The sequence below is a fragment of the Morus notabilis genome, unplaced genomic scaffold, assembly GCF_000414095.1.
Source record: "Morus notabilis unplaced genomic scaffold, ASM41409v2 Scaffold101, whole genome shotgun sequence".
Classification (NCBI taxonomy): Eukaryota; Viridiplantae; Streptophyta; class Magnoliopsida; order Rosales; family Moraceae; genus Morus; species Morus notabilis.
The window spans coordinates 347,303-365,565 of record NW_010364303.1 but is presented as its reverse complement, the minus strand read 5'-3'; the positions used below and the strand labels follow the sequence as shown (position 1 = coordinate 365,565).

General features: G+C 33.3%; 2 protein-coding genes across 2 annotated transcripts; both read left to right on the top strand.

Annotated features, from left to right (window-relative positions):
• Nucleotides 1–223: 223 nt before the first annotated feature.
• On the top strand, nt 224–6,687 carry LOC21404865 (UBX domain-containing protein 1). The gene is made up of 12 exons (XM_010106351.2): nt 224–517; nt 1,167–1,314; nt 1,586–1,681; nt 2,168–2,244; nt 3,168–3,247; nt 3,461–3,521; nt 3,990–4,057; nt 4,182–4,263; nt 4,785–4,868; nt 4,960–5,037; nt 5,329–5,448; nt 6,369–6,687. Exons 1-12 carry the CDS (start codon nt 350–352, stop codon nt 6,543–6,545), a joined length of 1,239 nt encoding a protein of 412 aa, XP_010104653.1. The 5' UTR covers nt 224–349; the 3' UTR covers nt 6,546–6,687.
• Nucleotides 6,688–12,228: 5,541 nt separating this feature from the next.
• Nucleotides 12,229–16,261, top strand: LOC21404864 (licodione synthase). The gene is made up of 2 exons (XM_010106350.2): nt 12,229–13,211; nt 15,453–16,261. The coding sequence occupies exons 1-2, from the start codon at nt 12,294–12,296 to the stop codon at nt 16,113–16,115; spliced, it is 1,581 nt and encodes a 526-aa protein (XP_010104652.2). The 5' UTR covers nt 12,229–12,293; the 3' UTR covers nt 16,116–16,261.
• Nucleotides 16,262–18,263: the final 2,002 nt, after the last annotated feature.

Below are 18,263 nucleotides of genomic sequence, written 5' to 3'. Positions count from 1 at the left end.
TGAGTTATTTTTACGTGACTGAACCTTATTCTAATGTCACTTTGTGGAGGAATTCTCTACGTTTTTATAATAGAGATGCATTTATATTATCTAATTACGTAAGTGACACCTGTTTTTTTTTTTTTTAATTTTAGTGTTGTTTTCATATCCTAACCCTTGAGAGGATCTTTAATGAATATATTTTATTGTCCTAAAAAAAATCTATTTAGTGCATTTTCTCTTTTTCGTTCAACCAAACAAGAGTTAGGCCAGCCCTCTGTCCGCTAATAGAGGAGAAGAAGGGGCTTTTTTTGATTTCCAGAGAGAGAGAGAGAGAGATAAAAACACTCTTGTTCGAAGCTCATCAGCAATGGCGGGCGTGTCTCTGAAGTGCGGTGATTGCGGGGTCCTCCTGAGGTCCGTAGAGGAAGCCCAAGAGCACGCCGAGCTCACCTCCCACTCCAACTTCGCCGAGTCCACCGAAGCTGTCCTCAACCTCGTCTGCTCTTCTTGCGGCAAACCCTGCCGATCCAAGACTGTAACTTTTTTCCTCTCAATTTCAAGATTTGACCGTACTGGTTCATAGATTGAGGATTGTGTTGATAGAATATCGAATATTCTTTACTTGTTCCAATCGTTTTTTAGTAGAAAAAAAAGAAAATATTTTCCAATCGAAGAGCCTAAAATTCTCACACTCTGTTCTTATTTTCTTTTGATCTGAAAAGGCTTTTCGTATCTGTTGGATTTGCATTTCTGGAATTTTCCGTTATTTAAGCAATATCATGGGTTTATTCTCCTATGTGGTTTTAAGGTTTTTGGTCATTTGGTTTTTGGGTTGAGGATTGTAGGAACTTTAATAGCAATAATTTGGAAAAGTATGACAGTTTAGCATGAAGATTTGACGGTCTAGAATAATGTCTCAGTAAGTTTGTGTTATACGAGTATATATATATACATATATATGGATATGTGTATATATGTCTATTTTCTAAACGTTTTTAGTATTACACTATATAGGACATGATAAGAGATAAATTTCAACCGAGGCTAGCAAAGAGGATATCATTTTCAAGGGAAAAAGAAATTAAAGTTTGTTGGGATTGTCTAATCATTGGTGTTGTTTTACTTGGCTCTTAAACAAAGCTATTTTAATGAGTTTTGGCGCTTTGATTTGTTTGATCCTGAAGGAAAGTGATTTGCATACCAAAAGAACGGGCCATACTGAATTTGTTGACAAGACATCAGAGGCAACCAAGCTAATAAGTTTGGAGGTCCCAAAGGTGGCTGCTGCTGAGGGAGAAGGGGAAGTCGGTGCATGTATGAGCCAGTCGGAAGGTACTTTCCCAGTTTAGTATTCTTTATATGTTTTGCATGTGGTTTTAGACTGAAGGTTTTATTTTCTTGATTTGCTTCCTTTTTTTTTGTTTTTTTTTTTAAAAATTTGGGATTCATTTTATTTTACAAGTGGTTGGATGGAGTGGCCTAAGGTCTTTTCCAGTTTTATTCTTATATTTGGTTGAAAACATGTCCCGGTATGGACTTTTGTCAAAATTTCTTCAGTGCTGCTTTGGTTTATAACTTTTAATCAATTGTTTCTTTATTTTAGAAATGATTGTTCCGGAGGTTGACAAAAAGCTACTTGAGGAACTTGAAGCAATGGGTTTTCCAACTGCTCGAGCAACCCGTGCGCTTCACTATTCTGGTGAGCTCATTACACGTTTACATTATTATTGTATTCTCTCTGTTGCTTTTCACTTCTAGAGCATTATAGACACCAATGAATGATTCTTAGCCCTTAGAAAGTCAATTAGGTTTGTGGTTGAATCGTCCCTAGTGTTGCTATTCACAACCTCTTTGTGTATATTGAGGGTATAGGTTGGTTTTTATTTCCTGGTGAGAAACGAAACACAAATAATTTGTTTGGTTCAATGTCTTTTTGGATTGTTTTTACCTTTTGCTGCATTGAAGTTTATTGTTAGGATTAGTAAATATCAAGAATCTAGTGGTAGCCCGAGTTGTTGGCTAGTTTATTTTTTTTCCCCTTTAGGTATTATGTTCTCAAACATTATGGCAACTTTATATCCGACTATCCATATGATGGCAACTTTATATCCATCTATCCGTATGATTTTATTTGGTTATTATATCTACTTAACTGTATAATGTTATTGGATATTTTGGTTTTCAGGTAATGCCAGCTTGGAGGCTGCAATAAATTGGGTAGTGGAACACGAGAATGATGCTGATATTGATCAGATGCCTATGGTATGTATCTTCGTTTTGATGCTTCTTGTGCATTTGCATGTCTTCCCTTTGTCTTCTTAACACTTGAATTCACTTTGATCACTATCTAGTGGCGTTGTACAAAAACTAGTTAGGAGCAGAATGTGTTGGAAGTGGAATAGATAGGTTATGCATAAACTCTATAGTTCCATCAATTATACAATGCTGTGCGTGGATAAAATTTTTGGTAAAACAACTTACAGTTTGGTTAGTACCTTCTCGTGCATAGCCTATTTCTTATGCTTAATTGAAGGTTTTTTTAGACACTAATTCTTGACACTAGAGACAGTGCCAAATTTCCCTTGTTTCCATTTATTTTCTTAGAGTTGCAATGTCCAACACGAACAACAAAAACAACAACAACACAACAACAAATACAAGCCTTAATCCCAAATTAATTAGGGTCGACAATATGAATTTCTCGTTTTCAGTCTGCTCTATTAAGCACGAGACCCTCTTGAAGCCTTAGATCTTGAAAGTCGTGCCTAACTACTTCAGCCCAAGTAATTTTTGGTCTACCCCTCACTCTCCTAGTACTAGGTATTTGGATGTTCTCCCAAGCACAAACAGGTGCATCTAACGATCTAGATAGAAGGAGGAAGGTTGTGGTAGGTTGACAGCCAGCGTAAAAATATGTCACTCTACATGGATTTCTCATTTACAAACACGAACAACAAAAATATTTTAGTAAATGATCTCTTCATTTTTGGTCATTTTATTTTTATCTTATTGCTTTGTATAGATAGAAACATTGAGAGGTGGAGATCTAGATAGAAGTATTTGTGATATAAGGAGGGTGAATGCGAGGGACAATTTCATCAACAAGAGATAAAAGATAGAATAACAGAAACATAGGGGAGTAGACTTCGTCAAGAATGCATGTTTACTTGCTTCCATGTTTGTAGGTACCAGCCAATACCAAAGTTGAGGCTCCAAAACCTTCTCTTACACCAGAGCAAGTGAAAGGCAAACAACAAGAACTAAGGTATTTTCCATTAATTGCTGACTGCCACTGATTTGATGGTTGTGTATGCATGCAGTCTATTCTTGCTATTTTGTTATGCTTTTTATATCATGTATCATATTTCCTAATGTTTTATAGTCCCAATATTTGAGAAACGTAATACACATTTGAGGAAGGCGTACTTTATACTCATTGTGTTTTGCTATTGCATGACAATTCTTAACTCATTTTAAGGGAGAGGGCTCGCAAGAAGAAAGAAGAGGAAGAGAAGAGAATGGAAAGAGAAAGAGAAAAGGTACTTACTAATGTTCTAGTCTTTTTTCTTGTAGACAGAAGTAATGTTCTCAAGTTTTGCATGTCTCTGAGCATGCAGACCCTTATTCTAGGGTGTTCTCACTTTAAGGTAATTGTACTTTGAGGAATTAATAATCCAATCTAGACATGGCTTCTCGTTGGGACTTACCAATGTTATATACTTTGTTTTAGCTGGCAACCATTTAAAGTTTATGTTGCTTAAATTGATATAGAAATGATAAAAATTCCTAAGTATCAATTTTATCCACTTTCTTGACCTCAAGAAGATTCTATTTTGAAGCAATTTTGTGTTGCTTACCAATAGATATATGATAGTACCCTCTTGGTGGATGTTTGTTTAAAATTTCTCATTATAGAAGGTCTCCAGAGGCATTTGTGGTCTCTTTTCCAATTTTAATTTTACGAGTCTTTATGCCAACTGAATAACAGGGTTTTTTTTTCCTTGCAGGAGAGGATCCGAGTGGGAAAGGAACTTTTGGAAGCAAAGAGAATCGAGGAAGAAAATGAAAGAAAGCGGTAAAAATTATTTTCTTAATGTTTTTTGTTCTGTTCTACACGGATGGCATCAAAAGCCCTTTTTTACTCGCACTACTAAGAACACATTCATATATTGGGATGAAAATTTGTTTTTTCCCAACAGAATATTGGCCTTAAGGAAAGCTGAGAAAGAAGAAGAGAAAAGAGCAAGAGAAAAAATTCGTCAAAAGTTGGAAGAAGACAAGGTATAGATAATTAGCATCTTTGCTGGCTAAACATCAGTTTTATAGCCATATATTTCAAGAATTACTCTTCAGATGAATGTTGTCCAAGTGATCCGTTTTTGGGCATATTTCAAATTGTTGTCTTGTTTCGAAAGTACTTGTATTATTACAGTTAAACTATTTTACACTTGTACCCACTGAATTAATTATCATTCCTTTGATTATTCAATCAAAGCATTTGGGTAGGAAACATAGTCATACCAGTCTTTAGTAGTTGCCTGATATGTCTAAAGAGTTAAGTTGCCTTGTCAATTTATGCACACTGAATCTAAGATATTGGCATGGTCAGTGTCACTTCCTTTGCTTGTATAGGACTTCTAAGTTACCAGAAGTATAGATAATCAACCATATTATGTGTAGCGTTTTTGTAAATTATTCTCCCAGAATGAATTATAGCTATGTTCAATAATTTACAGTCTTTATCTTTCCTGTTCATTTTTCTTGTAGTTGAATCAATCAGTTTCATCTATTTGTCTTAACAGGCAGAAAGAAGGCGAAGACTTGGTTTGCCACCAGAAGAACCTTCAGCTCCAAAACCTTCTGCACCAGTTGTGGAAGAGAAAAAGGTATGGTAATGCATGCATGAGTTATCTGCCTATTTTAGTGTCAGTGACTCGAATTTAGGCATGAAGTCTTCTCTGTGTATCCAATCTGCAGAGTATATTGCCTGTTAGGCCTGCCACCAAAGTGGAGCAAATGAGAGAGTGTTTGCGTTCTCTCAAGCAGAATCACAAGGTAAAACTCACAAGGCATTTCTTGCTGTATGATATTGAACATCATATATATGCAAACTGCACGTTGGCGCTGCAGAAAGAATCATTTCATACTAGATTTCAGTAGTATCTTCGTTGTATAAAAGCTTTGCAACCCATGGCTGAGGAAGTAATGCAAAATCTTGCAACTTGAAAAATTAAGCTGAATAAATCGTATGTTATTGCATTAACCAAGGAGATGATCCAGTAAAGATTTAGTATTTATGAGAATATCGGATATGGAGTGACCTTGTGCTCATTCCCGTGGAACTAGGATGATGACGTGAGAGTGAAGAAAGCATTCCAGACACTCTTGACTTATATTGGGAATGTTGCCAGAAATCCTGACGAGGAGAAATTTAGAAAAATTAGACTCACCAACCCATCTTTTCAGGTAAAGAACCTTATGAAAATTCATGTGCAAGGCTCTCAATCTACATTTGGTTTATGGGAAATCAAAACCGGAATTTATGATGTGTTTTGCACGTTCATTTTGCTTATAGTAAAAATGTCAGAATACGGATCAAAGTCTGCTTATTTTTGTCATCTCATGCATTATATTGTCATATTTTTAGAACAAGCATTGATGTATTATTTCCGTTGAAACTTTTTCCTTACATCGACAGGGAGAAGTTCGTTTCATCAATTAAACTTCATGAGTTCTTTGTGTGGTCCGGAAAAAAAATGCACTATTGATGGTTCTAGTAGTTTTGTATATTTTTTATTTTTACTAGATTTGACATTCAAAAACACGCACTACCGATAAAGGTATTGATGTAGGGCTAGATAAAAGTATTAGAAGAGGGAGAAATAGAACCACTAGAGAGAGATAATAGAGAATTGAAGAGAACAACAAAAACCAAAGAGAACAATAACTTAAAGTGTAAGAGGAAGAAAACCAGAAATCTCAATATCCATTGATCAATCATCAGCTCTCTCCAATTGACAATAGCCAGATATTTATAAAATTAAAGCTAAACAAGAAGATAAACTTAACTAAAATAATCCTAAAATCAAAATTAAATACTAAAAATAAAATATTTGTTCCTAATAGGTAACCACACAAATTTAAATTCAAAATGTTAAACTTGTTCTTCATACAGTACTCTACTGTAGAAAGCTTCCAACCCTTATGTCCATTTGTTTGTTTGTTTGTTTTGTTTTGTTTGTTTTTTTGTTTTTTTGTTTTTTTCCAAACCCTATAAATCAATTTTAAACGCATTGATAATCACCCCTCTAGTTATTTTCTTTAAGTCTACCCTCTTCTGCTACTCTTGTTTGTTTTTGTCATCATGATTTCTTGCCCTTCAACAGGAGCGGGTCGGAGCACTGAAAGGAGGCATCGAGTTTCTTGAGCTTTGCGGGTTTGAGAAAATTGAAGGTGGCGAGTTTGTGTTTCTTCCCAGGGAAAAGGTTGACATCGCTGTTCTTCACTCTGCTGGGTCTGAGCTTGACTCTGCAATAAAGAACCCATTTTTTGGAGTTCTTTAAGCCAAAAATAGTTTCTCAATTTTAATTTGGGTGTTTAAACTTTCAATTACAGAAAATATGAAATTTTTGTTGTGTTTCCAAGTATAAAACCGGTTGCCTGATTTTGTTAATTATTTGGATGAGAATTGAGGTATCTTTAATTGTGATAAACTATTTATTCAATTTGAAATCACTAAACTGTGAAATAATGACATGGTTATAATAATGTGCTGCCGGTTCGCAATGGATACTTTAGTGGTAGGGGCAAAATTCTTGCTAGAAACATATTTTTACAAGGACAAAGTGCCACATAATGAACGTTTTAAGAGTATATATATGCTAAGAAAATTTATATTTATACTGTCCAGAATTAAACCTTTTAACAATTAGAGTTAGATGATACTATTTCATAGGATTACGGAATAATTTATATATAAAAAAAAAAGATGACAATGTTAAAGTCATGAACATTTTAAAGGACATAAGTTTCAAAAATCCAAATAAAAAACAAATAGAGAAAAGTTTGTATTTTTATAAACGAGGAAAATGGATTACCTATTTCAAAATGCAGATGTCAATGTGAATTCTCATATTAATTTATAACTTCCTTAATATTTCAGTACGCTGACTATATTGCCAATATTTTGTATCGCCATCATTTAAGAATTACTCAGGAGATTATGGCCCTTTTTTTTGGCTTTTAAAGCGTACTCGAAAGATTATATGTAAATACACATACAACTCAATTTTTGTTTTAAAAAAAAAACATTTTCTTTAACATATATAACATGCATACATAATAAAATATTAAAAACCTCGAAACTCATAGATTGATTATATATTCCTACATACTAAGTGTAAATATATTGCGAAACGTTTCACACATGAGAGAGAATGTGCGAAACGTTTCGCAAGGGGTCCCCACAAGCTGAAACGTTCTTTTTAATACTTTTTTAGGGCTTTTTTTTTTTTTTACTTCTTTACTTTTTGGATTTTTTCCTGTAAGTTATACGCTGAAGTTCTATGAGCCTACAACATGCAAATTGGTCTCGAGTATCCTCATTTTTTGTTTAAATTATAATCACTAACCAAGTGGATAAATAGTGTTCTTTAAATAAAAGTGGATAAACGTTTATTATTATTATTTTTTTGTATTTAAAAAGCTGTATATGTCTCCTGAAGGCCGAAACTAAAGATGTATAATTCGAAGTTTAATGCTATCTTCCATTTTCTCCTAAAAACCTTTCTCTGTTTAGATTTTTTCAATATTTTGGGATTGAATAATGAGCCTCCAAAAGTCCCACATAATTTTTTTTAATTAAATAGACGTGTAAAATGTGCAAGTGTGTGCGTGGGTATTACTAAATTGAACAGTTTTTAATAAGAAAAGAAGATAAATACTCTTTATTTTTAGATTATACGAACCTTAATTTTTAATGCTTTTTTAATTAATGTTATATTAATTAAAATAATATTAATCAAAATAATAAGTAAAAATTTAAATTTTAATGATAAATTTAATAAATTTCTCTTTCTTTCTCGTAGTTGGGTCTTACCAAAAGGTACTTCGACTCCTCATGCCACTTAAAGTGGGTTATGCGGTGCTCTTCTTCCACGCACCCCTTGCACGCGTATTCATGCGGTTTTATGACTAAAATTACACGCAAATCTCTGAAATGTAATAATTTAAAATTAAAAACTCAAATTGATAAAATAAATGAGTCTCAATCTCTTATGTGATCACAAAAAAATTCATAAAAAAATGTAAAGTGGGATATAAGAGAAAATTGGGCGTACAGACAATGTTAGTTTACCAATTCATCCCAAAAGCTTAAGCTGTTAGGATGGATTGGTAAATTAACATGGTATCAGAGCGGGAGAACTTGAGTTCAAACCCTCGTAATTGCACTTTTTATCCCCATTTAAAGTTATCATCATGTGTTGGGTCTTTAATATATATTGCGTTTAAATATTTACTTGTTGAGCTTTCTAATTAATTTACCTACACGATTGCCCATTGTCCAGCTCACACGTGAGGGGGAGTGTTAAAGTATAAAACTATTGTTGGCCCACCTTTTAATAGCTTAAGCTTTTGGGATGAATTGGTAAACTAACATGGTATCAGAGCGGGAGGTCCTGAGTTCAAACCCCCGTAATTGTACTCTTTATCCCCATTTAAAAATTATCATGTGTTGAGTCTTTAATATATCTCGGGCTTAAATATTCACTTGTTGGGCTTTCTAATTAATTTATCCACACGATTGTCCATTGTTCAGCCCACACGTGAACGGGAGTGTTAAAGTATAAAATTATTATTGGTCCACTTCCTAACAACTTAAACTTTTGAGATAGATTATTAACGTGAACGGGAGTGTTAAAGTATTGATAAATTAACAGAGAATTCATATACGTAAATCCCGTATAGACAGAGTACCATTTTGTTCGTCAACAATTGGGGCTATATTAACTTTTAAGGGATTCACACTATTGGAAAAAGCCTACTCGAGTTTCGGCGCGAGCGTAAAACACGTAAAACGTAAAACCGCAAATTTAAACTTTATCCGCCCTTCCAGTCATCTTCAATCTAGAGACAGTGCAAATTTCTAGAACAAAGTTGATGCAGCAAAGTATTTAATGGAAGATTCAAAATTATGAAAAAAAAAAAAAGTGATTTGCGGATTGTTAAAGTCGTCTCTTATAGCCGAGGCCAAAATAAACTTCTACTTAAAAAATAATTGTCTTTACCATTTTCTTTTTCCTCTTCTAGTCACGAAAGGGTACTTGTAAAAAAAAAAAAAAAACGAATAAAATATGTATGTAAATGTTCAATAATTTTTTATCAAGTTTTCCTACTTCAAGCCAAGCAATATAAATATAACTCCGCAATTTTTTCTTCGTTTAAATTATTATTTAACCAAGTGGATAAACGTAATCTTTTTTTTTTTTGGCAATATTTTGGGATTGAATAATAAGCCTCCAAAACTCTCACGTAAGTTTTCATTTAAAAAGAAAAGAAAACAAATCGCACGTGTAAATGTGCATCTGTGCGCATGGGTATCACTGAATTGAGCAGTTTTCTTGTCAAAATATACAGCAACTTCTGATGCCAACTCACGTGGAGAGTTGTGCGTGTTCTTCTTCTATGGAGCCCTTGTATGCATATCTCCATGCAACCATGTATAAAATTACTTCCGATCTCCAAAATTATGCTTTTTTATAATATAGAGTATCACCTTATGATAAAATTAGGAATGAAATTATCGCTAAATTATGCCTCCAATCACATGAATTATTTTTTATGTTAGGCTAATTTTGTGGTCACCTCTGATATTATTGGGATTCTTATACTAAATTAAAATATTCTCATTTTGAAAATTAGGGTACTATGTCAAAACTTGATACCTTCAAATTTCGTTAAATGGTAAGTACTCGAGTGGGCCAGAACCTTTACGACAAGACTAAACGCTTATATTTCATCGAAGGAACAGCTAACTAACCCACCACGTGTAACAAAAAAGGAATCTAACTCACCACAGTCAAACAAAAACCAAATACCGATAAAACCAAAGACTAGTTTCAACAACCTTAAAAACCACAGTCAAACTTATTTTTATTAATTGAGAATTTTTTATTTTTGTTTTTCAAAATTGTCGGCAACAATAAGTTACAGAATGAATGGTTTAGAAATTTATAAAACAGATCTTAAACTTAATTAATTAGTTTCAACAACCTATCAAATTTGATTACAAATTTTTTGTAGTATATATTTTCTTCTATATTATTTTAATTTAAATATATTTATATTTTTTAAATATACTAAATTCTATAGTTATGGTTTTATGGCCTAAAACAATATAAATAAAAGAGAAAAGCTTTTTTTTTTTATTATTGAATCGATGAACAAGACTTTCGTTGAGAAAGGTCAAAGCATGAAGGCTAACCACAAGTGTAACAATCATTGAAGGAACAGCTAACCCACCACAGTCAAACAAAAACCAAATACGTAAACGAAAAAACAAAAGACTAGCTAGACTAAACTTATTATTAATATAAAGCGACCTTTCTTATACGTAGGAAAAGAAATCCTAATACGACCAACTTCATTTTATCATATTTGCTTCAAGCGAAATATATATATATATATATATATATATATCTTTTATCAGAGTTGGAAATGCATGATTGTTAAACTTAAGCATTGCTCATTGTTGCACGGGCCATAGATCTTTTTATGAGTGCTGAAAGTGAAAGATTTCTAAACTTAAGGTATTATATTGTAAATAATGAGCATTTTTCCGTGGAGATACCCTACTTCATTAAATTTGATAAAAAAACATGCCAAAAATAAAAATGTAAAACTAAAAGAAGTAATTGATAGAGAACAATTAAAACAATGTTTTGTTAGTGTTTTTCTTTTCCCTTCACACTAACAAAAAAAATTCATGCAAATTTAAATAAGAAAATGCTCTCTATAACCTTAAAAGGAGTGATTAGTATCGTCAGTTCTTGAATAATGAGTATTGAGTTACTTTGGTCTCCAAGCTTTTTTCTTGACAAATTGTGTCCCCGAGCTTTGAAATTTTAACAGTCTTAGTCCTTGACAAGGAAATTAATCATAAAAAAATTTCTAGAATTTTACAGACATAATTACCTCCCATTTGCATAGTAACTAGATGTTTTTCCTTAATCTTCTACCTAGTTTTTTGTTAGGATCAAAATCAACACCATGATCATCACCGTACACTTAGACAACATTTAGAGAAGCAGGTTGATAGAAACGGATTGGCTGAAGAATCGACTCAAGAGGCAGCGTTGACTGGAGAAGCACTACGACATGAGACCTAATTAACGCCCAAAAGTGTCAATTACAAGCGATCAATTGTAAAACAAAAGGGTTGACCTATCCATAATGAGGCAACAAAAATAGATAAGAAAGATTTATAAAATAAGAACGTTAAAGAAAATAAATTACAAATAAATTTAAGAAAAAAATTATTTTTGTGATTTTCTAACAAATAAATTAAGATGAGAGATTTTTGTGCGAAAAGAAAATTCAATAATTAAAACGGTAAGGCGTTGATAATCTCTTATGTTTCGTTAACCAATCTAAGTTTTGATTCATAAAATAAAAGTATTAGAGTAAATTAAATCTTTACGTTTATTCCACGAAAAAAATTATCATTACAAGAATTTATTTTATGTCGTTTATATATAGCCTTTTATGCCCTTTTTTTTTTAATTTAAAAGTGAGGGGATTCAAACTCTTCACCTTATGGGGGAGACAAATGTAATATTACCATTAAGCTATACCTGCCATCACCGCTAAAATATCTTCATTACTTGATTGACAAAAAAAAAAAAAAAAAAAAAAAAAAAAAAAAAAAAAACAAGACTTTTTTCCTCGCAACTTGCTTGTTTTTATCAAGACTTCATATTTAATGTTGTGTCTTTGAAAACGTCATATTTTTTTCTGCTCAATAAAAAGTCATATATAATATTACCCTAACATATAATTCCGCTTACAATAATATCTAATAATGAATTATTATGGTCCACTTAGTTGACACTGCCGAATTAATTGTACCATGTAAATTATGTTTAGTCGTTTATCTTCATCACCTCATGTAACACTTACACACATCACGTGCATTCTGCTTATAAATATGGAACCACTGGCTTCAATAAGATCACGAAAACAAAAGCACACAACACCTTAAACCTTATAATCGGTCACCATTTATAGCCTTTATACAAATAACCATAGCCAATATGGTAGTAGTACTTGAACTCCTACCGCTTCTGCTCTTACTTCCATTGGCCCTTGTGGTCGTAATTCCCATCTTCCACCGCCGCGGCCGCCTCCCTCCGAGCCCGATCGCCATACCGATCATTGGGCACTTCCACCTCCTAGGCCCACTCCTCCACAGCTCCCTCCGAGACCTCTCCCTTCGGTGGGGCCCTTTTTTCTCCCTCCGCCTCGGCTACGTCCCTTGCGTCGTCGTCTCCTCGCCGGAACTCGCCAGAGAGTTCCTCAAGACCAACGAGCTCTCCTTCTCCTCCCGCATTGACTCCGCCACCATAGACCGCCTCACCTATGGCTCTTCCATGGCCTTCGCCCCCGTGGAAGCCTACTGGAAGTTCATCCGAAAACTCACCATGAACGAGCTCCTCGGCAACAGCCCTGTCCGCGGCCTCGCCTCGCTCCGCACCCGCGAGCTCTGCCACTTCTTGCGGATCCTCGCTGACAAGGCCGAGCGCGGTGAAGCCGCCAATATCTCGGGAGAGCTACAGCAGCTGACGTACGCAGTGATCTTCCAGATGGTGTGCGGGAGTGCTGCTGCTGCGACTTCCGGTATGGACCGAGGGCGAGTGGAGGAGGCCAGGACGGTGGTGAGAGAGGTGACCAAAATCTTCGGAGAGTTCAACTTGTCGGACTACGTTTGGTTTCCGAAGAGGTTAGATTTGCAAGGGTTTCGGAAGCGGACTGAGGAGATTTTCAGGAGGTTTGATACGTTGATCGAGGCGGTTCTTTGTGAACGTGAAGAGCTGAGGAGAATGCGCAAAGGGGAGGAGGAGGAGGAGGGCGTCAAAGGAACAGATTTTCTGGACATTTTGCTTGATCATTTGGAGGATCAGAAAGACGAGAATGTGCCATTCACCAGACTTCACGTGAAAGGCTTGATTATAGTATAAATTCTTCATCCAAAACTTATTGAATTAGCCTTTTTTTTAAAAAAATTATTATTTGATTTCTGATAAGTGCTTCAAGTTAATCGCAGCAACGATGTGCGCTCGTCAACTATCACATTAGCCCTCGGCCCGGTGCTCGGCCCGCATACAAATATGGGCCGGTTTGGCCTGATAGTTTTTTTTTTTTTTTAAAGAAAATTAAAAAGAGTAGTTATACTTGCACCAAAAAAATTTATAAATGTCCTCCAAACATTAATACTCCTCCAATAAAGATTTGAAAAGTCTATTCTTTTATAGATATAATTTTCAAACATTAACCCTCTTATACCCACCTAATTTTAATCTTGATTTGTTTTATAAAAGAATACAATCCACTTCAACTATTAATATTATTTTCTTTTTAAAATTATTCCAATTCCTCATTCACTTTTGTTTCATTCATTTTTGTTTCATTCACTTTTATTTATCAATTGTTTTCATCTTTCCTCAACCCTTTATGATGTCCACTAAATAAGAACAAAGCCTCCATAACACAAAGGCAACTAAATGCGATATTTTTTTGCTTCTATATATATATATATATATATATATGCATAATGATACTGATACATATAAAGGCTTAAGGGTTATCACATATTCGTAAGATAAAATGGATGCCCATAAAATATTTGATAAATGAATAGAAAAACCATTTAAGAACAAAGCATAAAGAAAGAATATTTTAGAGTTTATGAAAGTGAAATTAACTTTGATTAAAGGTGTGAAAGTATGCTTTTTATTCTTTAAAAAATATTTTTCTAATTATATTCAATGTGGGTATATGCTCTTTTTCTTTGAAAATAATACTATATTTTTTATATTATAGTTAATGTGGTGGGTACATTAATGAGTTTTCATGTAATTTTAATGTAGGGTAAAATTGTAATAAGAATAAATTATGAATTTGTGGGGGTATTAATAAATTTTTGGCATGTTTACTTACCATGATTTAGGAATGGGAATGGGGAATGAGAGTCAATCTCATGTTTACTTGCTCTTTTTTATCCTGGAATGGGAGTCAGATTGATGGATTTCACTCAAATTTAAGATTGAGAAATGAGATTGGCACTCCCATACTCCCCTTGGGATTGAGACTCACATTCCTGATATTAACATTAAATTACTATCATATCCCTATTATAAATATAAAATTCAAAATAAAATTCAAAAAATAATAATTACAACATATATTTATTATTTTATATGTCTAATATTATAATATTAGCCTAATTATTGATAACTTTAATATAATAAATATGTACTTTATTTATTTAATAAATTAATAATAAATTTTAATTTTTAACAATATTTTAATTTTAATTTTAATTTATTTTATGTAATTTGTAACAATTTATTTTTATATTTGAAATATTTGTACAATTTATATTTATTATTTTAATAGCCTATTATTATACTCAATATTTTAATTATGATTAATTTTGATATAATGAGATTTTCGATTCTGAATCCTGTCACTAAGTAAATAACTCATTCTAACTCCAATTCTTCACTGAATTCTACTCATTTCAAATGCTGCTGACTTTGATTCATGCACCAGCTAAACATGCCATTAGTGGGTGTAAATATAATCATTCTTTTAAAATATGGTCGCACCTAGCCTTTATAGGGCCCACATCACGATCTAGCTTGATTAGGCCCTATTTTCTCTCGGGTGGACCGGCCCAACGTACATTTTCATTCATTCCTACTCGCACGGTTTTATGGAACAGTTTTTCATCTTTAATAATGAGAAAATTACAAGGATAAACATTATTTTTCATCATCATATTATTCATGTCATTAAAATAATATTATGTAAAATATGAAACATATGTTGATAGGATAAGAAAAATTATCTTACCAAAAAAATATTGTGATAGAAGATAAAAGATATACTATCATAATAATATTAATGGAATAAAAAATAAATTTAAAATTAATGGTAAAATAAAATAGTGTTATCTTTTTTATAACAGTTTTGAAAATTTCCCATTAATAATTGCATTGATAATAGTTTCTACCTAGATTCATTTTTAGAACTGTTTATCATAGTTGAGAATTTAGATACATTTGCATTCTTCATATTTTGTTGTAAAGAAGTTAATTTCTGTGTTAATATTTTTTCGGCGTTCTATTTATTAGAGTTAATTGATGAAAAAGTTTCAGAACAATTTTCTTATAAATTAAATGTCTTTCCAGGATTTGTTCACAGCCGGTACAGATACAACTGCCGCTACAACTGAATGGATACTGTCGGAGCTCATCAACAATCCAAGAGTGCTCCAGAAAGCACGTGAAGAAATCGACCAAGTCGTCGGAAAAACTCGCTTAGTCAACGAATCGGATGGCCCAAATCTTCCATACATGCAAGCCATCATAAAAGAAGTGCTTCGGCTACACCCGGTTTCTCCTGTAATCACGAGAAAATGCGTAAAAGAATGTAAAGTTGGAAAGTACATAATTCCAGTAGGCACCATTCTGTTCGTCAACAATTGGGCTATTTCTAGGGATCCAAAGTATTGGGAAAGCCCACTCGCGTTTCGACCTGAGCGGTTCTTACAAGACCACAAAGAAGGATCAAAGATCGGCATAGATATAAAGGGACAACATTATGAACTTTTGCCATTTGGGTCTGGGAGGAAGATGTGCCCTGGGATGAACTTAGCACAACAAATGTTACCGACAGTTGCAGCTGCCATAATCCAGTGTTTTGATTTGAACATTGCTGACTCACTCGGCCATGGCTCTATTCTAAGTATGGAAGAAGGGTCAGGACTTGTAATTCCAAGACTTCATCAGCTTGTTTGTGTTCCAGTTGCCCGCCATAGTCTATTCACTACTATTCTTGAACCCGAGTCATAGAATAGTACTGCCGAGTACACAATAAATAGTTCATATCGAATTATATGTGTCATGTACACAATAAATAGTTAATATCGAATAATATGTATCATGTACACAAGAAATAATCAATATCGAGTTATATGTGTCATGTTCATGTGCTTATATTTCACTACAATTCGTCTTCAAGTATGGTCATGTTTTCCTCTCGCTTGAGTAAGCATAAATGTATTAATCATATTATATTATTTGGAATAAAAGTATTTCTGCATGTAAATGAATAATGTTTTAGTAAATTGCACATCTTTATGAATGGAGCAAAACAGTACTGTAACTGCATTTCATGTTTTAATAATATATGTAATGTGTTTATATGACAGTTTTCACCTGTCCATCTTCAAACCAGATAAAATTTGGATTAGCTGTATGGACGGACTTATAGTTCTGGTGTAATTTCTCATAATTGGTGAACCATTCTAGAGGCATAAGCTTTGTGATCTCCGAGAAATTCAACAAAAAAGAAGGAAGGAAATTCCGATTCTTCAGAAGGAGAAGACGTGGCAGTCCAAAATCAGACCGCTGTTTCAGTTGCGGAAAAAAATGACATTATTCAAAGAATTGTCTTAAGAAATCTGCCAAGTCAGCCAGAATCATCCAACAACTAAAAGAAAAGGTTAAATTAAAGTTAATTATAATTAGTAAATAAAATTAGACACTTTATTTTGATAAGATTATGTTTATTGTAGTGAGTAAAATCTACAATTGATTAAAACAATAGTTAACTATTGAGTTAAGAGTCATAAATTAAAAAAGTTAATCCGTTGTGAGAATAGTAAACGAGAAAATAAAATAAAACAATAAAGTGACAGAAATTTATAGAAGTTTTCTCGTTAACAAGAGCTACATCTTTTGTTGAGTTTCCGTAGTTTCTTTATGTATATTTAAAAGCATTATAACGAGTTATTGAGAGAGAAAAAAGAAGGAGAAAAGAGAAAATACAAAGAGAATAATAATAATTGCTATGAGTGACATAAGTGAGTGGGAGATATAGGCGTGTTAGCATTTCTTTTTTCTATTAATTATTTTAATGGAAGGGAAATTGCCACGTCAGATAATCACAATTGACACGTGATCCATGTCTTTTTGGGGCGCACTTTGTATAAATAGACTAAGTAAAAAGTATTTTTAAGTAAATAAATCACAAAAAAAATAAATTGGGTAAATAACCCAACTTTCACATCAGCATTTCACGTCATAAATTATGCTTTTAGGGTTTTCTTTCTCCTCCTCCTCTTCCATTTCGCGCCATTTTCTTCTCCCAGCCGCCTTCAATTTCTTCTCTCTTCTTCTCAAGTCATCGTCGTCGCACAACCTCATTAACATTATTATCTTGCCCATTCAGCGTTTTTATCTCGTCCAAAACGAAGTTTGAAGAAGAGCTACTAAGTAAGTATTTCATTTTCTATATCTCTCATGGTGTTTTTCGTTGTTGTTCATATGTTTTTAAGATGAGAATGTAGTTAAAAATCCATTAAAATAGTAATTTTACATGTTAAAAGACTAGTTTACATTGTTTGATATGATGAAGATCTGCTGGGTTTAGAAAAAAAAGGTTTGTTCTTGGTCGGTTCGTGGTCTGTTCTTGGTCTGTTCTTATACATGGTCGGTTCTTGGTCTGTTCTTATAACATGGTCGGTTCGTGGTCTGTTCTTAGTTTGTTCTTAGTCTGTTCTTATAACATGGTCGGTTCGTGGTCTGTTCTTGATCTGTTCTTATAACATGGTTGGTTCGTGGTCTGTTCTTGGGTTGTTCTTATTATATGGTATGTTCTTGGTTTGTTCTCATTATATGGCATGTTCTTAGTCTGTTCGTGAGATATTTGGTTTGGATTATCTTGATTAAATTTTTGCAGTTTTAAAATCTAAATAATGGCTCAGTGGAGGATTTTTTTGACATTGGAGGAAAATGAGATGAAACTGAAAGTTGTTGGGTGTGACATACAGATTGTAATTTAATTGGCATATATATGGATGAGAATGATACTCTCGAAACCTTCGTTGATAAGATTTGTAGAAAATGTAGAATTGATGGACAAAAACATTCTTTGCAGCTATCGTGGGTACCGAATTTGAAACAAAAATCGTTGCCCGTTGTAATAAAAGACAATGA

Coding starts and splice junctions, on each gene's coding strand:
- LOC21404865 (XM_010106351.2), top strand. CDS start 350: ATGGCGGGCGTGTCTCTGAAGTGCGGTGATTGCGGGGTCCTCCTGAGG. Junction 4,058..4,181: donor GAAGAAAATGAAAGAAAGCG/GTAAAAATTATT, acceptor TTTTCCCAACAG/AATATTGGCCTTAAGGAAAG. Junction 5,449..6,368: donor TCACCAACCCATCTTTTCAG/GTAAAGAACCTT, acceptor GCCCTTCAACAG/GAGCGGGTCGGAGCACTGAA.
- LOC21404864 (XM_010106350.2), top strand. CDS start 12,294: ATGGTAGTAGTACTTGAACTCCTACCGCTTCTGCTCTTACTTCCATTG. Junction 13,212..15,452: donor ACGTGAAAGGCTTGATTATA/GTATAAATTCTT, acceptor ATGTCTTTCCAG/GATTTGTTCACAGCCGGTAC.